We start from the raw sequence: 26878 nt of genomic DNA, 5'->3' as shown, positions 1-26878 counted from the left end.
CTGCCTATTCATTTTTTTTTTCGTCTCATAATGGAATAAATTTTATGACCGGGAACACTTAGAGCTACAATTGCCGATGGGGCGACCGAAGGCGAACAAAGAGCGATTACTGGAGAGGAGGCGCCATAGGTATGACCGCGACGCGTGATGGGGTGTAGCCGGCAAGCTTGTTCCTCAATGGGGGTGACTGACAGGCGCCAACTAAAGCCCCTCCATATTGCTCTCGTCCGCCGTGATGGAAGGCTTTAGTGCCAACAATACTGTTCATTGTGTCCTCAGCAGCTTCAAGTTGATTTGTAAAAAGCGCAAAGCCTCATGGGTACATTGTCTGCTCCCGCGGAGCCCCGCCACTTCCGGTTAGAGCTCTCCTGGCCTCCCATACGCCGCCGGCTTTCACGCGCGTGTGCGTGTTGTCGGTGTTGTTTATCTGTTTCCACCGAAAAAAATGCTCATGCATCGCGCATTCAATGAATAACAACTATTAATCCTGTTAGGGCCTTCTCTGAAAGGTAGGCACTCTGGCAAATAAACATGCACACGTGTGTGAAAGCTGGCGGCGTACGGGAGGCCAAGCGAGATCTCGAACCGGCAGTGGCGGTAGCAGGCGACGTACCCATGAGCCTTTGCGCTTTTTACCAGTCACCTATGCGGTGACGCTTCGGAGGTCTGTAGGGTTTTCAGGGGTAGCCGAAAATAAACATCACTGAAAAAAAAAATCTGGGGGAGATTGAAACCTGAAGATGAGGGTGTGGAGGGGGTGGGTGGAGGCTGGGACAAAGAATTACAAGATGAAAGAACGCGCGTAAGCATAAAACCATATTACAGGAATAAGTGTTATTTGTACGCACAAGCCGCACGAGCTTTATCAGCTGTTTTCAGAAAAGCCCGTTCTTCCTCCACAATAGACTATTCTTTTAAAAAGCTAGCGACAACACTGTCTGCAAGTTTATTTTAGCATGACGGCGCAGCCTACATAAAAGTTTGAGATTTTGTTCATTTTGGGGGACAAACAAATGTTTGTAAGGCGGCTTTATTTTTAATAGTGAAAGTGTGCCTTTCATTTAGAGAAAACTACATAAAAATGCATTACACCATCGTAAACACTAGGTCTCCTGGATTTGGCTGCACTTTGTGCACTAGTTCACTAAAGTGTCGTGCAAGTGCAGCGCCAGTTCTTTCAGTGCGAGTGGTGCAGCCGGCCAAAGCGAGGGCAAAAGTGCACAAACGTCGCCTGCTACAATTCGTTTGCGCGCTCGCGTTTTTTTTAATGGCGTCACCCTGCATTTACCTTTGTTTCGTACACAAATGCACTATCTTGTTGCACGTGATGACCATTCTCGTCTTAAACGGGAATCGCTAATGTTTCTACTCCGTTTACTGACACAAGTATCATGTTGGAACCGTCTGCTACGGTGCGCACCAAAAAACGTGCCAAAGCACGCTGCACCTTGCACGAGACAAGAACTCGCACAAAGGCTATTGCAGAAGTGTAGAAGAATTCGTGCAGCACTGCGTCAAATCGAGGGCCGAAGTGCAGGTGGCGCGAGCTCCACTGGCAAATCGAGTGCAAGAGTGCTACACCGCCTCAAGTGAAAGTGTAGCCAAATCGAGGAGACCAACTGGCTAATTGTCCGACCTGATTTGTGTGCCGCAAAAAGGATCCCTTTTGCGTCAAGGCGTTAATTTATATTCGCTCGGGCAAATATAAATTAACGCTTTGCCATAAATTAAAAAACATGTGCAAAAGAATTCATTTAATTGGCTGCATAATTATGTTCTCTGAACAAGGCAGTAAAAAAAAAATATACAAATGTTGAATTTCTAGCAATAACTGGTAAGAATCAAACACTGAATGAATGTAGAGATGCAATCACTGCACTAGAATATGGTTCTTCACTCACGTAATGCAGAAATAAAAATATAACGGCTGTTTCAAACAAGCAAGCACCGATAATTCGGTGCTTGCTTGCGCACTGAAATGTCCATGCACCGAGATGTCCTAGACCCCTCAGTGCCATTCATGCAAGCGACGAAAGTTCTCGCTTTCGGCATCCACGCTACCTTTCACCGCGATGAAGGCAAAGGAATCTACTGGCATTCACAGCACGGCTGCCGAAAGAGAAAACTAGCGTGGCTGTGAGCACGCAGGGACGCGCATGCCCTCCGCGTTGGTATCAACAGCAGGCGTGTCTCCACAGTGCGCAGCGGTGGAAAATAGTACCACCACGTGCTCATAACCACTAGTAGGCAACTGGCCTACCTCCAATCTTTACATCAGTGCTCGTGTTGTGTTTACCTAGCCACATTTCTGCTACCAGGTTGTAGTGTGCAAACGAAGCTTGCAAGGGCAGACACAGCAGCTTCCATAAGTTTGTGGGGCACTCTCACCCCAGAAACTGAAAACTAATTGACCGTAACAGAATAAAGGAAGGCACCAGCGTCTAAACCGTTTCACACGCATACACAAAAAAAAAGTTGAGTTAATTTCAGAGACCTATAAACTTTGCAACGACTGCAGCTAAAACGTAGCTTCTCGGTCAAGCTGTGTGAATATAGACCTAGCTGATGAGCTTTTGAGCCCACCAACGCTGCTGTAAGACTGCTGTGAAACCTTTAAGGCAATGAACAAGACGTAGGTAAGGTGTTGGGGCAGCATTTCCCGTAATCCTGGAGCACGAACGTGGACCTAAAGAGGAAAAGTTTGATCTAGCTGAATGCAGCTACAGCCTTGTTTGGTTTGCATGGCAAGCAAGCACCACAATGATACTGTAGAGCAGTTTGTGATAAACTGAAATTGTACAGCAACCCCGATGCAGCAAGTTTATGCCATACATTACAGAAAAAACAGCTCAAGGGTTCCAACTGGGTTCTTCCCTTTCCCAAACTTGTGTTCGGCAAGCAGTAATGGTCCACAAAGGCAAGCAACTAAGGATGATCCAATAATGGTGCTTGGTCAATCCACATTTGGCCACACGTTCATGGCAGCTCTGTGCTTGTGCCACCATTAAACTTGTTCACGGGGAAAGCCCCATGAACCCACCAAGCACTCTGCTGCCCTGCTGGAAAATGCACTGCAAAGCTCTGCTGCTGAGAGCTGAAACATTTCTTCTGCTTCGCTTCGAGTTACGTGTGCTTTGTTATACCACTGCTGCTAAGGTATGCAGTGGCCTCCCAGGCCTACTGTGTACACCCTGCGTACCTTGCCTCCTGAACAGCCCAAGATGCTGGAATTGTAAGGCTGAGCACAATTGGAAGTTGGGAAAGTTGGTGATACATTTTTGAAAAAGTGCAGAATGGACTGCCATCGTGGGTAGTCCATTGTTCAGTTTTCTGTGTAGTCCATTCTGCACTCTTTTCTTATTGGCAATGCACAAGACTGGCAGCACATACCCTGCAGTCGCCATCATGTTGCTTCACTTGGAAAGCGCGAGCAATATTGTGCAATAGAAAGTTCAAGTGCAATCTTCCTGTAACATTTTTCAAGCTGCAATTGCTCGTTCATTTGAGAACAAATTGATTTTACAGTGAAGCACTACACCTAGAAGGATTGTTGTTTAACAGACATTTCACTTAAATGAAATCACAGGCACAGTTTCAAATAGCATGAATAGTCCAAACAAGCAGTTTTCAGCTTGAACAATTTACAAAATTTATGGGAATTACAGATGCACTGTACTAATAAAGTAGTCAGCACTAACTATAAGGCCTTGCTCTGCACCCAATTTCCATCAATTTAAAACATGCCCACCTCGCTGGAATGCACGTGTGCATTCACAGCTAATGCTTCACAGACTGCTGCTGACCAGTGACCTTGCAGTCTTGCTCCCACACAACTGGTGAGAGCTCACGTTTAAACTGCCGGATCCGAGGGTGTCAGGCACGTCCACAGGCCCGGGGGTACTTCCACTTACAGGCCACGTTCAATGCAAGAGCCATCCAGCACTGGTACCAGTTAGGGAAGCCGTTCGGAGACCAGCAACGGCCCCGTGTCAGCGGCCGGGGCAAGGAGCGTCCACAGCACGACACTGAGAGAGAGCATGTAACTGCTAAAGGCATACTTTATTTGTTGTCCTTATAAAAACAAAATAAAAATATAAAATAACTTAAGAGAAAACAAAGAGTTTAATGCTTCTTCGCTCCTTTTAACAATCTAAACTCTGACAAGCCATAACATCACCCTCTCCACATCCTTGTTATTGCACCAGGCTCCATTCTTGTTTCCTTCGTCCCTCGCCTTCTGCCAGCCCTCCCCTCTCCCAGAGGGCAAGGCCGCCAGGTGGCCGGGTGCAGAGTCAGTCCTGTCGAGTCTCTTGCTTCACGAACTTGCCGGGAGGCCGGCGCCACACTCGGGGCGGGCCCCTGCGGTTCCACCGGGGGCGGGCTGTGTGGCAAAGGAGGAGACATGGCACTGCTACAACGGAGCCATGCGGCACGAATTCCCCATCGGCGTGCAAACCACCAGAAGTCCCAGAGCGTTAATGACACAAGGTCCAAGTCATGAAGCTACACTGACTCAGTTTCCACTAACTAACTACGGCTTTATGCCTCTCAAGGGTAGAAACCCCCTTTGGCATCCGGCTGTGACATGCATTTATAATTTGGGGGCATACTTTTGCCTTCAAATGGCCTACTAGCACATTTTTATGTTACTGAACACCTGTACATCAATAGCCTAAAAAAAAAAAATCACTTCATTACAATGAAAGACAAAACTTAATCATTCGGACATACAGTGAGTCCCAATTTCAGAATGACGTGCATGTCAAACTTAACAGATGAACTATTTTACATAGGCTCAAGTTTGCAAACAAGCCTTGCAGCAAAGCCCCCCTTATACATTGAACACATGACAAGGGGGTGAGCTAGGTTCCTCTTTCCAGGAGGTTAGCCTTTATGTAAGCTTCTACTTTCCTGTAAGTGGACCTAGTTAGCCTTTATGTAAGCTTCTACTTTCCTGTAAGTGGACCTACCGGAAAGGCCAACAAAGCTTGATGGCATGATTTCATAGGGTAGAGGGACTTTTTTTTTTAAACCAGAAATACTGTATTTACTCTATTCTAAGCACCCCTTTTCCACAACCCCGATGCCTAAAGTGAGGGGGTGCTTCCCAACCCTCAGGGCAAGGCAAAACTTGTGGGAATTGCGGAGCTCCATTATCTTTCCTATCCCTCTCGGCCCGCCGCGGAGGCGAGAGGGGTGGTACCTCTCTCTCTCCGCGGTCGCGCGCTTTCCCCTCCGGGAGGATCCCCGTGAGAGCGGGGGGCGCTGCCGAACCCCTCACGTGACAGGTTTGCCCGGGAGCTCCGGCGGCCTGGTCCGAGGCGGACGACGGAGGTAGGGCCTCTTTGAACACGAACCATCATCGGGAGCGGCCGTAAGTACGACTCGCTCCTTTTTGGCCTGCCTTTGTCCGCCCTCGTGCCTGTCTCTCCCGCCCTGGCTAAGGTGGTCGGCGGTGTAGAACGACGCGCCCGACGTCTCCTTTATTGCATTGCAATAAACGTCAGAGTGGGCGAATTCTGTGTCCTGTGTTCCTTGCTGTTCGCTGCCGATACGCCAAGTTGGTGATCCGTGGCGGTGTTCAGTGGAGCTAGCCTTGCGGCCGGATCTCGAGGATCGAGCTAGGCCGCCGTCAGAACCCTGGTCCCCACAAACTTTACCGCACAAAGCACTTACCAGCAGCAAAGCTGAACTTGTAGTCTGTGCCATCTTGAGCAATGACTTCGTTTATGGCACTTATGGCACTCTCATGATCCTTGAATCTCAGCAGCACTTTGCTGTGGGGAGAGAGAGAAAGACAGAACCAAGTCAAACTACTTTTTTCTTTTCGAGATACACAGGTACGCACACAGCTGAGGCTACCAGTATACGGAAAGCCGAAATGCCTCCACATTTACTCCATGTCATTTTGGAAAAACCAACACTAATGACAAAATGCAACACGATTAAGACGTGTAATCTATTGCAGGTGAAAGGAGTGGGAGTTGTTTTTTCATCCGGGTCTGCCCTATTTGAGACAAAGAGCAAGAACTTTTGTTCCCTGCTGATGCTACATTCTGAGCAGAACAGATGCTGAAGGAAGATTGCAGGCGAAAGCAACCACTTAACCTTTTTGCAACACACAATGATGCAATTCTTCAAAAATACTAAAATCTTTGAATGTATAGAAACCAGCTTTTCATTGACTGGATGACCAGACAAATATGACAGAACAAAGCACAACACATTGGCCACGAGGGCCACCACTGGAGAGGGCGACAGTGTGATCATTTTGACATCACCTTCGCTGGTGCCCGAGTGCATCGGCGAGTACGATGTGCCTTGATGGGTGTATTTGCCAATGTTTTTCGAGTCTTACTATGAATGGGGATTTTGAGACCCAACTAGTTTGGGCGTAAAGGAAACTTAGTAGTCCCGAAAAATTCCACATAAACGTTGCCCGACCGCTGTTTCGATTTGAGTCTGTCGCCTAGCTTCCTGCTCGTTCTTTTCCTCCTACATAAAGGTGCAAGACAGCTTAGCTTTTTACACAACGTCTAAGAGCACCAAAAGCCTAAAGGCTATAACATTGTGTAATACAACAATTTCACATGTATAAAAGTCTTAAAGCTTGTTTTCAAAGCTTTACTTTCCAGCCTATGATAAAATGCTTGGCTGTGGAAACAATATGAAGGGCTGCAAGACAAAATTACCCTGTATGGGTGTGGAAGTTACATGTTTCTCCTTGACCGCTTCTTAGTGTTTCAACGTGCGATAAAAAAGCTGCAGTGCTGAGCGTTAAATGCCAGCGGGCTATGCGGTGAAGTTGCATTTTGGGCCAACATTCACACCCCAAGGTCACTTCCAAGTCCAGTGAAACCACACCGCCAGTGTTAGCCCTTTAGGAAGTTCGCTGGAGCGCGCCCCATAATGAATTATAGCTGAATAGACGAGTCCCTACGGCTCCGTGCTCAATGCAATTGGCCTTGAACATCACCTCACAGTTGTTTCACATCTTTCGGCGGTGCTGTGGAGCAGTTTTGGAGCGATACAGTTGAACCTTGTTACAAGAGGCATGGATGCAAGAGGCAGGTGCTACTCATTGGACTACATATAGGGCGGCTAATCTGGCTTGAGAATGGACCTCTCCCTGGGTACGTCACGCGGAGGCCGTGACGTTACGGAAAGCGCACGTGCTGGGTGCGGCCGGGAGGGTGGTTGGCAAAACATTCGGACCGGTGCGTGGGGCGTATGCAGCGAGGCTGCATTAGACGCGCGCAAAAGTGGAGTTTTTGTTTATGTGTTGGCTTTTCTGATGCCGGTGGGCTGCTGTGATCTCTGCTACGCAAATCTTGCGAGCAGAATCAGCGGCATCAGACTTTTCGGAGTCACCAAAGAGGCAAATTCGGCGTGTATTGTGGATGCGCGCAATGTGCCAAAGAGGCTGGCAGCCAAAGCAGCGACATGGTCTGCTCTTACTCATATCAAGATTTCCCATTCTCTAACTTCTGCTGTTCTCCAAAGCGCAGTCATACCATCCACAATGGCAATCCGCGCTGATTCGTGCCATGAAATGATGCTGTTTACCAACCATCTGCTGGTAGAGTAGTGTATTAAAAACACAAGGAATGCCTAACCTTCTTAGGCGACGGGGAATAAATGTTTCGACGAGGGATCCACAATAGCCGCCTGCCGCCAGATCGACAAGTTTGGTCTTATGGGGGGGATCTGTTCAAGACGAACAAAATTCATTGCTTGTAAGTGCAATAAATTTTTACCGTGATCATATATATTCTGCATTGAGGATGCGGAAAACAGATGCTTGCCGTGCTCACAGGTAGCATCGTGCCTTCGGCGCGAGATGGGCTGCTCACGCGACTCGAAAAATGTGTTTGCCCTAAGCAAACAGACTCCATGAATGTATTCTTTTGTTGCGGCCTCCCGATGCTGGCGTACGCAGCGGGCGTACAAGGACACTAACTTTAACTATCATGAAATAATGACTACTGAAAATTATTTCAGTGCACTGTCGCAAGCTATACGCACTAACCGTATGTGGCAGCTATGTTACTCTCACAATGTCGATGAAGCGGTTCGCGATTTCACTGGGGAAAATGTTAACAAAACAATCGGTAAATCACGTAGAGAACGACATCGCGATATTTTTATTGGAATAATTTTTGGCTGTTGCTCTTCATATTTTTGTTTTGTTGCTGCGCATTTTGATTTTTAATCCTTTCATGCTTTACCTTTCCTTTTTCCACTCGACATGAAATCGTGGGTACGCCACTGTCCCTGGGCGACGCAAAGAGAACAGGGAGCGTATACGCCACCTGAGCCACCGCGCTTAGCTTAAGCGGACCTCGAAAGCAACAATGAATGAGTTTTCCTTGGTATGTGTCCAAACACAAAGAATCTTAAAAAACATCCTTGGAATGCGTCAGAACAGCACCAACCTTCAGAATGACTCGTTTAGGCTGTTCTGTCGAGCACTGATTATCCGAAAGCGTCGCCCTTCAGTTGACCTTACAATAAACGAAAGTGTTGCGGAGGTTGTAGATGCGGAAAGCTACATGGAGGTGCGACGGCCACAGCTGGGATAGCTAGACCCCCCCTGCAATGTAAGCGACCAGTGACGGCCCGAACCAACGGCACATCGTTCCTTTCGGGCGCCGCACAGCTACGCCGGGCCGTCGGCGCAGGCGCGTTCTGCCAACTGCCACCGCACTTCGCGGCCGCCAGCAGGCGCCACCCGTCGCGCACGTGCGCTTCGTGACGTCACAGTGTTTACATTCAGGGAGAGGTCCATTCGTGAGTGCCTTTTACTGCGAAGCAGTTTATGTCTAAACTCACCAGTTATCATTCTGGTGAAGCCACTTTACTAGGCGCCGCAGACTATTCACCGACATGGATGACTGCCCTATCTTTCCCATTAAACTGACCTTTTATAACAGACATCTGATGAAGATAGTAGGCTATAATGGACAAGTTATCCTTGAATTTTGATCAACAATCTCACTTGTAACAGACATTTTAACTTTAGATGTGGTGCCACCAGTTACTAACTGCAGTTGCGTCCGCTGTGGAATCAAAGGGGATGACAGACAACCGCAGTTGCTATTATAACTTCAGAAAACATACAGTGGCTTAGTCAGCTATGAAACGACGACGAGAAGCCCTGCCAATCGAACTGCAACATACAGAAATGGTGAAAGCTTACCGCCATGGGTCCGAGCGCGACCGTGCATGCGGGCTTCTGTGCAAGCAAAGAATACCAGGAGTGCACGGTGTGCTCTCCCAATCGCATAGCTCCCAATCAAGAAGCGTCGCCAATGTATAGTCCTGCAAGCCTGATGAACAGCCAGAGCACACACCGGGAGAGCAGTGCGCTCTGGCTATTCATCAGGCTTCTGAGCTCAACATCCACGATTCATCTTCCGCAGACAGTGAAAAAGAACAAAGCTTGTAGAAGCTGTTGTAAAAAACAGTGTAAAATAAATTCTGGGGGCAAAATAAATTAGAATAAGCCTTTTGCAACATGCTGTAGTCTTCCTTTGCACTTATTTTAGTCATAGGGTGCCCACATTGAGCTACAGGTTGATCAGTTAGCAAAAGCATGGTACACTGCTTATAAGAGACCTCTCCCCAGTACATGTCTCTTATAAAGGGGTTCAACTGTACTGCCTTTTGGAGCTGGATGGAGTAAGAAAAACACACTGGAGCAGCGTGGAGCAAGTTCAGCAGCGCTTCCACCCCCGAGCAAGTGGGAAGATTACAAAGACTGCTGGTGATGACGCATCACGGCGCAGCGCCCTGTGCGGTGATGCTGCATTTAGGGGCAACGGGAACATTGCCAAGCCCGCTAGAGCTTTTATTCTGAGCCCACTGCTCCTTGGAGTGGAATTGAACAAATTGAAATTGAAACGTTTGTGCATTTACCACACCAAGTTCATCCCCAAGTCCCGAGAAACCACACCACCACTTGGAGACTAGGAAATTGTGATGAGTGACTCAAAACGTTGGTCCTTTAAAGAGTCCGCTGGAGTGCACCACGTGAATGACAACTCAACGAATGAATCCTTACTACACCCAGCACAATATGCGATTGGCATTGTGCATCTCACTATTGCTTCACATCTGATTTTGTGGCTTTGCTTGGGAGCAGTTTCGGCGCAATTGTCTTTTGGAGCAGGATGGCACAGGAAAAGTGGATTGGCGCAGCGTAGGGCAAATGGCGCAGCACTTCCACCTCTGCCTTTGTTGAACTTATGAGCAGTAAGTGCAAATCAGTCAGCGGTCAGTGCAAGCCATCCGTCTGCTGCTTATCCTTTAATGGTTCAGGCTGGTATCAAAGAAAAAAATGCAAGGGTTTTCAAAAACTTTCAAGGCCCAACCAGCCTATTTTCAAGGACCATGTTGAGGGCCTTACTTCCAGAAAACACAAGCTTCAATGCATCAAGATGTATTATTTATTGCACAAGAAAACATTAAGAGGTTTCTCACTTTACACAGTAAAAGTAAATTAGCGGGCCCAATTCTCCAAAACGACAGGGTAGCGCCATGCAAGTGCATGTGCAAGGGGCGAGAAAGCGGGCGAAATGGCACTGCGGTGCACCGGCAGCAGGGCGCAAAGCAACACGCGCTGCCCCCCGTCGTTTTGCTTCGCACTTTGCGCCCTGTTGCCGGTGCACCGCAGTGCCATTTCGCCCGCTTCACTGTGAAGGTGTTGGGTCCACGGAGTGCTCACTTTGCGACAGCACCAAAAAGTTCTGCATGGTGCTACTTCGCTGCTGCCTTCACGTTCCCGTCATGATTGGAGCTTTTCGCGTGATTTTTCAGAGCTGACTCTCCCATAGCTGCGATGTCAAACGTTTTCGCGCAAGGCTTGCATTTCACCCAATGTGGACTTGCCGGGTCCAATGCAAGCCTGTGCCTATAACCGTCGTTCAGCCACGAGCATTAATACTTGGATTTACCAGGCATTATCCTAACTCAGTTACTGTGTGCAGTAATTTCGACAGCACACATTACACACCGCACAAACCACGCTGAACTTTCGAGGTATGAGAGAGAACAATGCAACTCCCAAAAGAAACACAAAGGGATTGATTGGATATGAATTCGGCTAGACCCTTTGAAACCAAAACCGATCTCAGCACAGCCAGGCCCTTAAAAACCGAAACTGATTTCAGCACGGCCAGGCGTTTAAAAATATCTGATAATTGAAACTCAAAGGTTTCCTCGTAAAAACGTGAAAATTTACGGAGTAGGAATACATTTCTTCATATGCAGAGTGGTCGTCTTAATTTTGCTCCAAAATCAAGGGTTTTGAAGGACCTGTAAAAATTCAAGGACTTTCAAGGACCTTGAAAATGCTACTTCTGAATTCAAGGGTTTTCAAGGATTTCAAGGACTCGCACGAACCCTGTTTATGTTTGCCATGGGCTTCCGAAGGAGTGTCATTGTGTTCCCAGATTGTGGTACCACAGCAAGCTGCCTTTACACGGAGTAGCGCAGGCTCGTGCACAGCGACTATTGCGAGCCTTCCTTCCATAGCGCAACGTTCACGTTTCACGCTCGCTACGTTCTTCTGAAGAAGGGCCTTGTCATGCAGTCTGTGATGGTGGTTCTGCTGTGCTTTCGTGTCATATTTATGCCTGCAATGTGCTAGCTTTGGAGTTCAGAGGTGCTATCTAGTCGTTGCATATGATTGCAGTACATGTTCTTCAAATGCGTATTGTGCCCACATTAGAGTCCCGATGCTTCATAGCAGTTTAGCAACTGGGCTATTGCAAATGAGAGTTGCCCTCAGTGCCCCCCGAGAAAATGGTGGGTGCAACTTGTTCAAAATTCTTGACTGTAGGGTTTAACGCGCCGACGCAGCGCAGGCGATGAGGCGCGCCGTAGTGGAGAGCTCCGGATTAATTTTGACCACCTGGGGATCTTTAACGTGCGCCGAAATCTCGTACGCATGGGCGTTTTTGCTTTTCGCCTCCATCAGAAAAGCGGCCGCCGCGGCCGGGAATCAAACCCGCGACCTCGTGCTCAGCAGCGCAACGCCTTAGCCACTGAGCCACCGCGGCGGGTTGTTCAAAATTCTTGGTGCTCAAGATGGCGCAGCATCCCCACTGTTCACAAAACCACCTGTGTTGGCTTCCGATTGACCCTGACTAAACCTTGTTCGCCCCAGCATCACAAAATTAGAAGAGAAAAATCGAGGGTTTCACACACAAGCTGCACCTGGACTACGTAGTGAAGGGTCACTAATTAAGACTACCTGGGTATCCTTTAACATGTGCTAAAGCCTCACACCAGCGTTTGTTATTCGCCTCAATCAAGAAAACAGCTGCCACGTCTGGGGCCAAACCCACGTCCTTGGGCTCAGCAGCACAACACATTAGCCACTGGGCTACTTACTGCAGCAGGTCCAGACTATGTAGACAGACTATGTAAACTTTCCAGACTACCGTAAAATACCGATCAAGCGCCCCCACCCATTCAAGCGCCCCCCAAGCATTTTCCCGGAATTTAGAATTTCTGTACACGACCAAGCAAGCGCCCCCTTCTACTTCCCGCCATTCCGAAAGCGTTTTTTTTTCAGGCTTTTGGATGCCACATTGTTCAAAGCAGATGCCGAATCCAACACAATCCAACTCGTTGCTAATACGTGAACGCGTTACCAGTCATCGCCGCCATTTGTTCGGGAGCAGCTGTCTTTGTTCACTATGCATTCGTACACGGTAAAAAGGAAGCTCGAAGTAGTGGACTGGCATCGGAAAAATGGCAGAAACGTGCACCTCACTTCTCTCGTGTTCGAATAGGACGGTAAAAGGATACGCGAGTGGGATAAGAACTACGAAGTTTTGCTGCAATAAAACTTCGTTGTCCCCGAGGACCTTCATGAGGTGCAGACCGAGGGCTTGAACTTTATTTTGGGATCGAATTCTGAAGAATCGTTTTGCAGCTTTAACAGCGATTGAAGTGAATGTGAAAATTTACGTTTTTAGCATTGCCTAGAAGTGTCATGATTCATAAATAAACATTTTTCATAATGAAGGCTACAGTGCCTTTCTCGCGATCGCCGCCATTTTGTGCCATCTTGAATTTGGGGCGCGATCCGAATAAGGGCCCCCTCCCTATCTCTCAGCCAATTATCTACAAGTTTTGTGGGGGCGCTTGCTCGGTATTTTACGGTATGTAAACACGTGAACAGCGATACCCCAAGTTCTGAGGTTTGTAAGAGAAAGCATCAACGACAGTTCATCCCATGTTCCACAAACGTAGTATACAGCATACCTTTATTGTGTGGCAGAGAATATCAGGCAAACGGGGAGATGCGTAAATGATAGGCTAAAGGAACATAGTTACAACTTGGAAAAAAGCAAAAGCGGCCATCTAGGAGCACATTGTAGGGATTGTCCTGGGTGCGAGCCTATCTTCAGTAGTACCGCAATATTGTGTAGAATTAACCATAAACTGACAAGGGAAATTATTGAGGCTCATAAGATAGCAAAAAGCGTCCCTTCTGTCGCGCTATCATCAAAAGAAAACTATCTAGACGGTTTGTAAGCACGTGGTGGTAGTGATGTCGTGGCGGAATTGTTATATTTTATTTTCACATGTTATGTCGATTTCTTTGTTGCCTTGATTTCTGCTGTAATATATGCCAGACGTCACAGCAATAAACTTCAGTTGTTAGTCAGCGCCTGTGTGTCGTGCCCTCCCTTTCGTCCTCGTTTTTTGTTTGCGCTGTGAATTCAAGATTATGGATCACCAACTCGCGCAACCATCAACTTTAACCAGGTCTAGTAAGGTTCCTGCATGAGGAAGCCACCCTACTTGCAATTAGCATTATATTGGCTGCACTAGGCAAGAAAAAATATTTTAGAAATTACTTTCAATTCTCCAGTATTTTTCGATTTTAATTACCTACTTCAAATACTAAATCGATGTAAAAATGGCAGTACTCCTTTTTATACTTTAATATACAAAACGTGCTATGTGATGGAGCCAATTTGAAATTTCTCAATCAAAACGGCTACTCACGTAACCCCCTGTTGTCCTAATGGTGCCTAATAGCTTTTGTTTCAATTTTTTGCACACATAGCATATTTACCAAAACAAAGCCAGGTTTGTGCTGTTACAGCAGTGTGCTACATTCACCATAGGACCAGAGGAGGAGGCCAGCCACTGACCCTTCACGGCGGTCAATGAGCAGGGCAGCAGGAAAGAGTGGTCCCAGGGCCTCCATGCCCTTGTCGTCTGGGAATCCACGCACGTAGACCAGGCGGTCAGACTTGAAAGCAGAGGCGGCCCGGGGGCGGCTGGGCTCGATCTGAACGGGCTGGCCCTTGAGCTGCATCGTGCGCAGCACTTCCAGCTGGGCACTGGCCACCTCGGGGCTCTCAAAGTCCAGGAAGGCACTGCGCCTTCGGGGATGAGAGAAAGGCTTGTGAGCAAGGTGCCCACAGTGGCACCGCCCGAAGGCCAGTGCCACGCACAGCACTAAAGGCCTCACTTACACCACAGCTGGCCTCGCAATGATTCATCGGGTAACAAATGCTCCGCCTAACATCTTGTTGCATGTGGGGCGTGCGGTACACAAGTTCGACAACGTTGCACGGTTGCCAGAAGAACCACGCTTGCCGTGTGCTAACCATACAAATAGAAAGAAACTGGAACAGAGCAATAGAGGTTGCGGACTCCCTCTTTATATCAGCTTGCTTAACGAGCACTCATCACAAACAGCTCGCTTACCTTCCAGGGCCAATAACATGCAACACTGAAAAGTTTTAGGCAATTGAACCTCACCCAGAATAGGCAAAAAACCAGAATTGCGAAGACTTCGTTAAATTCCTCAACAACACTTTGCAGAAAAATTTTATAACCAGAATTTAGGCACACTGAGAACACTTGGGAAAAGAATTACTGTTCTCCCAAGCAAAAATAATGTTCCCAATGTTTCAGCCAATTTTTCTACAGTACTATTACATTATTCAAACAAAGCCAGCCCAAGGGTGAATCAGTGTTTCACAGTGCGGTACTGCACAAAAGGGACGGGACACCATGCACAGGACTGCGCGATAAGCTTTCTACCATCGTGCTCTCTGCCATTTCATGCAGTACCACCCAATGAATAGAAGCACGCAATTAAACCATGGCTTGGTGACCCAGGAAAGCTATTTGAAAAATTTTGAAAAGCATGCACAACATGCAAAGACAAGGTGTAGGAGTGTGCAAATATGAAACTTTGCTGTGAAATGTAAAAGTAAAATTTCACACGTTTTCAAATACAAATTTTTTAGTTCAGTTTAAAAGAATGATTAAATGAATTTTTCTGCTAATTCTGAATGCAAAGGACCTCTTCATGGCTTGGAGCAATTACCACAAGGCAAAGTGCAATTTGCTAGCCATGGTAATGGCTGATCTGGCCAAGCACCTTGTTGGGAGCACAAGCCTTCGAGCAGTACTCCTCGGCTTCCTGCTCACTTTGTGGTTGACAGTCCCCGCTTCAGGGCAGGATTGTTCAATTCCATTAGCTTACCATTTCAGTTTGAGAACAAAACAAAACACTGCTGAAGGCTCACGAGGCAGTGAGGTCCACTCTGCACCTCAAATTTTCTACGCTTCCTTTCGGGGAGGCGGAAAAGGGGAGGGGAATAAGATTTCAACTTTTAGATCCTGGTGAAATTAGCCAGGCTGGTGTATGTTGTCTTTTACATCTGTACGCATTTACCACATGCAGCATACATCTCAACCAGCTTTGTCCATGTCCGGCTTTATACAGCTCCTCAAGCATATGGAAAAGCTGCAACTAGAGGACGTGCATGTGGGAAAGCCAAAAGGATGTATGTGCACTGTAGTAAGGCCAACTTTAACCCCTGGGCAGTAACTTGTTACCAGTAACGCATTACCAATAACTTGCTACTTACAGTAACTTGTAACTAGTTTTTTATGCAGTAACAAACAGCAAATATCCAACAGCAACACTCGTTAAAGGCAAACGTACAGTTTGCCCCTTCCACTTTTTCGAACTAGCTTCTTTCCCATATGCCCACATTTCACCTTTCCAAAACACGTATCCCCAAACAGTTAAGGAGAGCAGGTCGCTAAAAGGATTATCTGATCTGCAGAAGAGCGAGGTTGGACGTCTGTCTTCAAGGCGATTTCTTAAAACTTCCTTCGTCTTGAGTCGAGTGGAAACAAGAAAAAGAAACACTCAAATAGACCTCCACGGAGGAAGAAGCTGGTCTACCCTTGAATGAAAGATCACCGTAGAGGGGCCTATCGACAAACAGCCACCCATATGACATGAGGAAAGAAAGGAAGCCTGTGCCCATGGCGGTCGGGGACAAACATTCGTCTCCATCAATGCCAGCTCACTCCCTTCGCATGGGTGAAAAACATTCAATTACAAACGGGAATGACAGTATTAGGGGAGTGTGCTTTCAGCCTTGTCTCACCGTTGTCTACGTCAGACAATCATTATGGGCTTGAGAAAGGCCCTTCCTCCCTTCGTAAAAGCAAGATTGACGGGGTGTGCATGTTTCATGGGCTTGTCGCCATTTGAATGGCCTCTATCATCTCTTACCCCCAACACAGCTGCGGCGGAAAAATGGACCTTTTCCCAGTAGTCATCTGCGCATGCGCGCGCTGTCAGTCCGCCATTCTCTGTAGTCGCACCAGGCAAGATTAACAAACAGGCACGTCATCACTTGCTGCTTGGAAAGCAATCAATCAATCGGTCACTTAAAGGGACCCACAAAAGCTTAGTGAAGGTGGCAATCAAATGCATTCAGGTGGTAGAACAAATAACGGGGGATTTTTGAGCCAAGTGTGAGCCCCATACGTTGTACGGATAATTGTAAACAATTTTTGAAGATAGCCTTTCTCAGCTGATGAGTGCAACACCGCAGCGAGCCGATCGCGGCTGGCGCAACCGCGAGCCGCCCCCTGATTTGCCCAATCGCCAGCGAGGTCGGCTGCCGGCAACGTCACTGCCATTGGCTTCCGGCTGCTCTTCCTCCTTCCTGCGCTAACCCGAGACAAAGGCGGGTCCGCAGTGATTGACGCGTGCCTAGGCGCAGGAATGTAGCTAGCGCAGAATGGAAGTCGAGCGTCGCGATGTCGCATGGCTATTCCCAGTGTTTCCAGCTGCTTTGAAAAAAGCAGAGGGAGGAGGAATCGATCGGCAAGGGGGAGAGTTGCATTTAATTGCTCCTGGCACAGCTAATACTGAATGTAGATAAATAATTCCAACAGCACTGCATCACTATATTGGTGCTACGCGACAATACAGACCTTTTGAAACTTTTACAAAAGGTTTTTCTCTCTCTCTCTCTCTCTTTAAGGCTTGCACTTTTGATTCACCACCAACCTATCTTGGGGTTCCGCCGCTGCCGTCTATTCTCCCACAGGGTCTGCCGCATTGGAACTCGAGGTTGCTTTGCGAGTGGCTATTGCTTTTGGTTTGTAGCCTTAGTTTTATACAGTAACGAAAAAGTAAAGACACTAACAGAGTTCCTTTTCTGGCTTGGGTAACTAACTGCAACTGTTCCTTTTTAATGGCAATGCTTGTCATTCTTAAATACTTCGGAACTGTAACGGTGCACTGCAAATCAAATCAAATAGCAAATATTCACAAATTACCCAAATATTTATCCACCTCTAGTATGGGAGAAAAAAGGTCGAGCTCAGGAAGAAAGTGAAAGGCTAAGTAAAAGCAAGAAAAGGCATGCATGGCCACCCAAATCAAATAGGCCTGTGTCGTGCACTAGAGAGAGCTAAGCATGCAAGTTTATCCGAAGAGCCCTGGATGCATCCCAAGAACTCACCAGCCACCAAGCACAACTGACAAGGGAAGAAAAACACTGTTAGTTTGTGAAACTGGTACTTCTTACTGAACACACCTACACAGCTTCTAAAAATATTCAATGAACACTTGCAGACTGCCATTCAAAGACTGGCTGGCCTGGTACATTCTGGTGCAACGGCTGCTGCTCTTTGTGCCATACCAATTGGCACTTGAAATGACAATAGTTTGCCAGATCTATTTCAAAGCGGACACAAAGCCAAAGCCCTCTGCTATCTGCTGGGTCTCTGCAAACATCAGGGACAGAAAGGAAGGCAGTGTCACAAGTGGCCCCAATCTGGCCCCACAGCCATTTAGGGTTCAATCGACTGTACAAAGCTGAGGTCACATAGCCACTTGGTCCAACAAGGACAGGCATACAGTTGAACCTCGTTATAAGAGACACTGATGTAAGAGACAAATGGGTATAAGAGACACTATTCACCCACATGGTTGGCTGCCCTATCTTTCCCATTAAATCGACCTCTCTTATAACAGACATCGGATGTAGAAGATTGGTTATAAGGGACAAGTCATCCTTGAACTTTAATCAATAATCTCGCTTGTAACAGACATTTTAACTTCAGATGCAGTGCCACCAGTCACTAATGGCAATTGCTTCCATTCTGGTTACACAGGTGGACGACAGACGCCTGCAGTCGCAATTTATTATAACTCCAGCAAACACAAAGTGGTTCAGTCAGCTATGAAATGATGATGAGAAGCCCTGCCAATGGAAATGCAACTGGCAGAAGTGGTTGAAGCTTACTGCCATCCATTGAATGGAGTGCGATTGCACATGCGGGCTCTCCCACTCGCGTAGCTGCCAATCAAGAAGCACTGCAGATGTTGAGTCCTGCAAGCGTAATGAATAGCCTGAGCACACAGCGGAAGCTGTGTGCTCTGGCTATTCATTACGCTTGTGAACTCAACATCAACGATTCATCTTCCACAAACAAGGAAAGGGAAAAAAAGCCTGTAGAATAAGTTGTAAAAAACAGTGTAAATACAGTCGTGAAGCAAACAAAGTTTCATAAATTCTGGGGCCAAACAATAATTAGAATGAATCTTTTGAAACATGCTGTAGCGTTCTTTTGAGCTTATTTTAGTCATACGGTGCCCACATTGAACTATGGGTTGATCAGTTAGTGAAAACATAGTACCCTGCTTATAAGAGACATCTCTTATAAGAGACAGAAACTGCTCCCCGGTACGTGTCTCTTATAAAGGGGTTCAACTGTATACCTATTTTGTTCCTTGTTATTTTGTCTGCATGACCCCTATAACAAGTTTGTTTTATTCGAAAGATTTTGCGTTTTATAGTGCCCCCACTGCTTGTCCAGAAGATAATGATGCTTTAACCACTGAGAAATTAAGTTAAAATTGATTCTCCCACCAAAGTCATTACCATTTTCGCTAATCATATAGCTTATTTGAACGAAGTGTGCATTACAGGTGGTGTCAGTATGATTCTAACGAGGCAATCTTTCAAATGAAACAAACTTGTGTATTGTTTGCATGGCACGAAGAACTTTTGCGGTGGTTCTACAGTGCCTATAAATGCCTATTTTGGCATTTGTGCCTAATGTCTATAAATGCCTATTTTCAAAATCGGCACCTATATGAACACTATTTAGCCTCAAGTTTCGCTTTCGAGTGCAGTTTGAGAGTGTAATGTCACTGGGCAGCATTGGCTATTCGAAAATATGGGGTTTAACCTAGTCCTAGTTCAGCCAACCCCCAGAAGAACTGCTAGCAGCAGTAGAATGACTCGTTCTCAAAGACAAGGGCACAATTTTGAATCCAAAAATCTGCAGCTTGCCTTGTTTCCACAGTGTTTCTTTAGATGTCTTCTCCAAACAGATTTCTTCAAACATGTGCAGTGTCATCCTCGTTTCTAGAAGGCTAACCACATCCAGTCTATTTTCAACGCAACGATTGAGCATCGAACACGCCTTTGTTTACTGATCATTTCTATATTGAAAAACTAATGGCAAATCATAATTGCAAACCTGGATTTTCCTTCACCTTAAAATTCACAATGCCAAAGGGCTCTAAAGCTGCTTTTTCATCAAAAATCTGTTCAGTGCTAAACAGCTTTTGAAAAGTGCTCTTGAATGTGTGGAAGTGTATTTGGCAGTGTTGGGATGTCTTGCCTCAACAATTTGGACATCACTGTGTATAAATTGCTAGAGTTACCCAACAGTCCCCATGTAAGAGCAGGTCAATTTCTTGACGAATCGTCTTTTATCATGTATGCACGTGTTTTGTTGTGCCATAATGAGAGTGTCAGTATTCCCAGCCCTCAAGTATTCGTTTTCCATGCCTGTTTCAATATGTGCGACGCCCAAGCAAGCAACAGTGGCCATTGAACATGAATGTGAGCAGTGCACTCGTTAAATTGAGCCGGTGCGACGCCATTAGTTCAGCAGCTTATGGGACAACTGAACGGCTATGTTTAACCGTTGATGCCTTTGTGCCATCACAAACAAACATTTTTGGTTTTCTGTATTAGATACAGGTAGCACACGTCTTAGTTTGAATTCTTTGCATTTATCTAAAAACTTATTGTGCCTATATTTGCGACATTGGAGACCTAAAACATTGCTTTGGCTATCTTTGATGCGTGAAAATCCGGTCTAGTTATAATGAATGCTTAGTTGTAACGAAATAGTGTAGCATGACTGCCGCAGTATGCACTAAGGCAACAGCCCTATGTTATGGCTAGAATGAACGGCACAATAGTGCAGCTTTGAACGTCTTTCCGAGCATGAAAAGCACGAGATGCTCTGTGCAGGATTAGTCCATTCCCTTTTAACCTTACTAATAGCGGCCAGCAAAAAAGAACCTGCTGTCACAAGTTCAAGTTTATCTTTTAATATTTCCTCCATGTACCTGTTCACGAAGCGGACACCCCGAATGGCATCGGACAGGGCCCGGACTTCCTCCTTGGTCACTTGAGTTGACATGTTCCCAATGTACAGCGAACGCTTGGACACATCATCTGCTGCGAAGGGGAAGGTTAGGGCAACGGGAAAAGAAAAAAACCAGCTCCGCAAACATGCTAATAAAAAACCCCAAGGCAAACTCAAAGCTTACCCCAAATGTAGCGATGAGACTCTGGGATGCTTTCTGAAAATGCAGAAAAGCACAAGGGAAAAACCATCAGGATACTCCCCGCCGTGTCCGTCATTTAAAAAAAAAAAAAAAAAAGTTTGAGATTTTACATAACTGGCTAAAAACAACATTTTGTAAGTGATTTCACCAATTTTGTTTTTCAAAAACAAACAAACCAACAAAACAACCACTTCATGCTGAACAAATGGGCACTCTTCTACGATATGAAAAAAGCATTACGGAACATCATGAATATTCGCAGACACAGTAACTTTCAAACAGCCAAAACAGTGCTAGTCCATGACACGAGGGCTAAACAAAGAAAAATAAGCAAGTCATGTACAGTCATGCGGGGCGAGACAGCTGAATCATTCGGGAGCAGTTTTAAATGCAGAGCATTTCTTAGCCTCGCCTCTTCCTGCGTCGGACGGCGTCCACAGCTCCGCGTCCGCAGCAGGTGCGCCTCTCCTCCTTCCCTCCTCTCTCTCTCAACAGCAGCTGGCGCGCATGCGTCGTAGTCAGCCGTTCCCTCAATTGGGTCTCGGCGTAACAGGTGCGTGATAGCAGCGCGGTGAGGTGTGGAAGGGCGTGCGCTGCTTGCGCATGCGCGCTCTCCCCCCCCCGACTGCTCTCCCTCTACTGCGCGCGCGGCAAATATAAAGCGGCTAGCGGTCGCTCGTGCTTCAGTCACTGCGTTGCTCCTTCCTTCCTTGGTTGACGCTCGCTCCACCCTAACGCGACTTTACTCTCCTCTCTCTACCCCAAACCAACACAAACGCAACTGCGACCCAACTACCCACCCTAACGCGACTTTACGCGGTGTTAACGACCCCCAATGCTCTGCTTTTACTCGTGTTCCCCTCGTGGGAAGGTGTGGGAATTTTGGAGCACAAGAACCTTGATTTGGAGCAGACCAACATTTATTATGTCACCTTAGGAGCCTAAAAAAATCAAATATTTGGCAACTCGGGGAGAGGGGGGAGGGAGTGCACTTTTTATTCGGTTTTGAACAAACATTACACTAAAAAAAGTCTTTCAATGAAGTTCTTTCTACCAGAGTATCCCAAGGTACGAACTGCAGTACCTCTTTACAAACCATTTTTAAATTGTAAGGCTCTATACATAGATAGCGCGCAGCGCCGTTGAAAATAACGAAATGAAAGACTAAGCTATCGCGAGGCATTTTTATTATCGTGTGAATGCCGAAATTATTTTTGTAATCCCAGACTGCTTTACACACAAGTGTAGAGCCACGGCAAATGTTGCGCAAAGCGCGGTGACAGTCGTCGCATCCCAACGACTCTCCCATTTCGATCCCCAAAGTGCATGTTCACTACCATCGTAATTTGAGCAACAATGGTATGTTTAGCTGCCTCCCTTTTGGTATAAATTTCACTTCAGATAGATAAACCATAATTACTAGCATTGTAATAATATATAGCCCGTTTCGCTATCGGACACTGCTTGAACATTTTGCAGCGAGCTTGCGAGCGGTGGGAATCAGACGGCCAACACTGCAGAAGTGGCGGCGGCGATGAAGCCTGCGCCTGGACACTTCTGCAGTGTCCATCACCTGATCACCACCGCTCGCAAGCTCGCTATCAAAGGCAGCAATAACTCAGTGTTTTATAACACCACAATGGGCACAAAATTTCACTTCAAGCACGCACCGCACCTCGCATTCAAGGCCAAAACACGGAGAATTCGCAGGCACCACGTTTTTGATGAACTCCCGTCTTTCGAGTCGCACAACTTCTTGCAACCTTCACAACTGGCACAACTTGAGTCGCACAACTTCTTGCAAAACCCCTGTAGAAATCAGCGAAGAGCACTCTGCCTCAAACACGAGCAACTGCTTTACCCGGCAGCCATGTTTTCCAATCTTCACACCAAGATGCCCAAGTAATGCCGTTCCAGAGATACGGCGCTCCGAAAACTGCCGTTTTTTGATCAACTAGCACTAGTAGTTTGTCATCTCAGTACACATAAGTATTTTTTCTACAGGACTTTGCAATGGTTTTAGATAGGAAAACTTCAAAAACGCACAGAGTATTTGATTAGATTGTAGGGTTTAACCCGTTTACGCAACGCAGGCAATGAGGCGCGCCGTAGTGGAGGGCTCTGAATTAATTTTGACCACCTGGGGATCTTTAACGTGTGCCTAAAGCTCGTACACATGGGCGTTTTTGCTTTTCCCCTCCACCAGAAAAGCGGCCACCGCGGCCGAGAATTGAACCCCTGACCTCGTGCTCAGCAGCGCAACGCCTTAGCCACTGAGCCACCGCAGCGGGTATGCGCAGAATACTACATGTGCAACCTGACATTGTGACTTTCGAAAAAAAACTACCTCGGGGACAACGAATGACCAATCAATTAAACCTTAACAAACAACATAATCTTGGAGTGCTGGAAAACTATGCAGTCAGTAAGCATTTTTCCCAACTGAAACTGACGGGAGCATTAAAATCCTTGGCTCGCAGAGTTTCGGAGCAGCCTGGCGCAGAAAAACAAATTTGTATCAAAACTGCGCAATATGCACAGCTGTCTCACCCCTGGTAAGGGACAAATGAAGTGCTAAAACAAAAATATGAGCCAGAACACGCAAAATTTAAATGTACTGTTCGTGGAGGGCAAAAAATGGACTGCTCATATGAGTGTGTTACATCGATAAATGAGAAATTTTTTTCCTGACCAAACCGCTGCTCTATTCGCGCTCAAACTTCCCACGAAGGTCATGTTTTGTGGTCATTTTGCTTGACAGCGTGAACGGCAGTACTTACTGTTTAATCTGAAAATAAAAACAATTTTCGCCCATGGGAAAATGGCGGCCATTTTGCACGTGCAAGCTGATTTTAGAACGACGTCGCTACCTGGGATATGCAAGACGAAACGAGTGATGGCGATTTCACAGTGTGAAGGAGTCAAATGAGGTGGCAGACGATCAGAAAACCTTTTGGTGGTGGTTTATGATGGCCAGAAATAGTTACACAAGAGCTCATACGAATCATAGTAAAGTATTCTCGTGGTTTATCGCCAATACCAGACATCTGGTAGATGAGTCTGCTATGCCAGGTTACCCTGCTTTCTGAAATAAGGCTTACAATTCTTTGTTCACATTTGCTTGCTTGTTCTCGTTTTACTTTTTTTATTCTGTGCGTGCGCGTCTGTGCTTGGGACACGGTGTCATGAGACCATTCACGGCAGACGAAAAGGCAGCCTGTTCGCCCGCAGTGAATGATCTCATGACAGCATGTCACAAGCAGACACGCATGCACAAAATAAAAGCAAAACATGAACAAAGAATCGTACATCAGACAGCAAAAGATCTGAAACCAGATGACTGGTACAGAGAAAGATGAACCGCAAGAATACTGTGCTATTATTCGTACGAGATCTTATGTAACTATTTATGGCCATCATAAAAGATCCACAGAAGCGGTTCTCTGATTGTCTGCTACGTTATTTGGCTTCTTAATGTGAATCGCAACCGCACATTTCGTTTTGCATATCCCAGGTGGTGCCGTCGTTCCGAGATCAGCTTGCACGTCCAAATTGACCGAAATTTTTCCATAGGCGAAAATGGTTTTTCTGTTTTCAAAATAAGCAGGTAAGTACAGTTGTTCCCACTGTCGAACAAAACACACCACAAAATGTGACAAGTGAAGTTTGTGTGAACGGAGCAACGGTCCGTTCAGGAAAAATTTTTTAAGTGCTCCATTTATCGACATAACTGCATGGAAAGCCACATTCCCAACTTTGTTACTGTAATAAAGCCTTGTATCAATTCGACCTGCAAGGAAACAAATTACTATTTCAGTGTTCTAGTTCATACTGGCCAGATTAAAGGGAAATCCCCAAGGTGGATGAAGTTTCTGCGAAGGAAAATTTGACATACACCTGAATGCAGCCATACGGCTACAAAAGAAAGCCTCGATGATGGCTTTGTAGCCCTACGACTGCATCGAGGCGGATGTCAAATTTTCCTTCGCATCTCGTAACATGAGGCTCAATAGTTATAGGCAATAGGGAAAATGACCACTGTAATAAGCGGTTTATTTTACCATATAACATATAGCAACTGAATTGGACTGTATACATGTTCCATGCTTTTCTTGCACTTAGGAGTTGGTGCATGCCTTGTGTTACCTGTCCATCTGTCACCTTTCCTCTGTTGTGCTGTTTGAAGGTTTGGCTTATCCAATATACCTCAGATTTCCGGAAAAGTTCTTGATTTTACAAGTGGTATTACGAGTTGCCTGGAAAGAACCCTTTGAGGTAAGTGGACACAAACATAGGGAGCACATCGGCAACTGGTTTAGTACTTGATTAACCCGAGTGAACCGGATTCACATTAACAAGGCACTGCAAGTACCCCAATTAAAATAGAACAAAAATGCTTAGACGCAGCAAGACGACCACACAGCTTACAATGTCCATTAGCCAGGAAATCGAAGACAGCCTCAATGGCACAAACCATGAAGAGGGCTGGACCACCCGGAGAGCACTCACCATCCATGTCGACGCGGGGCCTGGGGTCCGAACGGTCACGGGGGTTCCGGCGGTAGTGGCGAGGCCCGCCCCGGCCCCCTCCACCACCTCCCTCCCGGTCAGTGCTCTCGGGCTCACTCTGGCTGTGACGCTCGTTCTCACGCTTGGGCTTGCGCCTCTTGGGCCGACCACTGCCGCTCCCCTCGCTCACGCGCCCGTTGGCACGGTTAGAGGCCGCCCTCCGGCCACCGCCGCCGCGCTCCTCCGGACCATCACCGGCACCTGTGCAGACCCCGCACAAGCGTGTCGCGGTCCGAGTCAACACCTAAATACAGGGTGTCTAGCAAATTGCCTAATTCAATTTCCCTGACTTTTCCATGTTTTCCATGACCATTTTAGTCGAAATTCCCTGACCTATACAACAGGCGCCATTCTGTGGAAATGGTCAGTGAAGCACATAAAAAGCGGAGAGAAAAGACATTCTATCGTAGGGAAAAACACATTTGTTGCAAGTTCCCTACTTCTCAGAATGCACTTTGAATAACTTCAGTTTGCTCGTTCAGCTTGAGGTTTGCTTGCCTTCAATTACGGCTTCAGAGAGTTTATTTCATCTTGCAGGATAGAAGCTTCAGGTTGCGCTTTAGCCAGCACCTTTTGCTTTTTTTTCTAGATTGTCGTGACTTGACATGCAACGTGAACCGCGTGGTGCGTTTTTGCACGCGATTCGGGCACGTCGGCGTTGCGCGTGCGATTTTTTGACGCCCGCGTCGACGATTCGCGCGCGCGGCAGCTTCTGCCTCGCTCAGAAAATGACGCGCATCGCGCGCAGCAGTGGGAGGAGCCTGATGACATGCGCCAATGGGGAGCCGCGCGCCTCATGGCGGCAGTTCTGAAGCGCTCGAGACAGTCGGCTGGCTCCGCCACCCCGGCGGGTATTGCATGGGCGCTTTCATTAGCGGCGCGGATGATGTTTTATAGTACCGTTTCCGCCCACATTATAACCTCCTTTATCGCACAAGCAACTTCGTGCATGACTTGTTCGGCATTTTAGAGAGCGCTTAGAAGCGGTCGCTCCAATTTCGCGGTCGAAGTCGCTGCCATATTGCCGCCGCCGGCAGCACCGCGCGCAGCATGCGGGTGGTTCCGCGGCAGCGTGAGCGCGCCTGTGACGTGCACGGCGCGTTTTCGCGAGCAGAAAACGCCGCATGCGGTTCATGCTAAGCCATGTCATCCTTTCTGATTATGTAATTCTGGCTCCTGTTGCCATAAGAAAGAAGTTCTTTCAAGATTAGCTCCCGAAAAGCGCTGCCCTTTAAAATTCGCTGAAAAAAAAAAGCGTGTTGTGCGTGTGATTTTGGCACCACACACATCGTCCCTCTGCGCAAGTGCACCCAGCAACCTAAGCCAGCTGCGAGCTGTGTGAACCGCACGGCGAGTTTCTGC

The 26878-nt window shown here is 46.9% G+C and overlaps 1 protein-coding gene across 3 annotated transcripts in view; it reads right to left on the bottom strand.

The window, feature by feature from the left end:
• Nucleotides 1-4040: 4040 nt before the first annotated feature.
• The window catches only part of LOC144141510 (uncharacterized), a 38370-nt gene continuing 15532 nt past the window's right edge, over nucleotides 4041-26878 (bottom strand). For 2 of the 3 annotated variants that reach the window (XM_077673061.1, XM_077673073.1), the window contains exons 4-9: nucleotides 25457-25717; nucleotides 20930-20962; nucleotides 20726-20837; nucleotides 14175-14408; nucleotides 5677-5777; nucleotides 4041-4381 (exon numbers count right to left, since the gene is read on the bottom strand). In XM_077673061.1, the coding sequence (XP_077529187.1) occupies nucleotides 4293-4381; nucleotides 5677-5777; nucleotides 14175-14408; nucleotides 20726-20837; nucleotides 20930-20962; nucleotides 25457-25717 (830 nt within the window). In that variant the 3' untranslated portion in view covers nucleotides 4041-4292. The remainder of the gene's footprint in view (nucleotides 4382-5676; nucleotides 5778-14174; nucleotides 14409-20725; nucleotides 20838-20929; nucleotides 20963-25456; nucleotides 25718-26878) is intronic. The other variant, XM_077673067.1, reaches the window with a different exon arrangement.

The sequence above is a fragment of the Haemaphysalis longicornis genome, unplaced genomic scaffold (assembly GCF_048455015.1).
Source record: "Haemaphysalis longicornis isolate Haplotype H1 unplaced genomic scaffold, Haemaphysalis longicornis Haplotype H1 scaffold_1, whole genome shotgun sequence".
Taxonomy (NCBI): Eukaryota; Metazoa; Arthropoda; class Arachnida; order Ixodida; family Ixodidae; genus Haemaphysalis; species Haemaphysalis longicornis.
The sequence above is the reverse complement of the archived record's forward strand: the minus strand, read 5'-3'. Positions and strand labels throughout refer to the sequence as shown.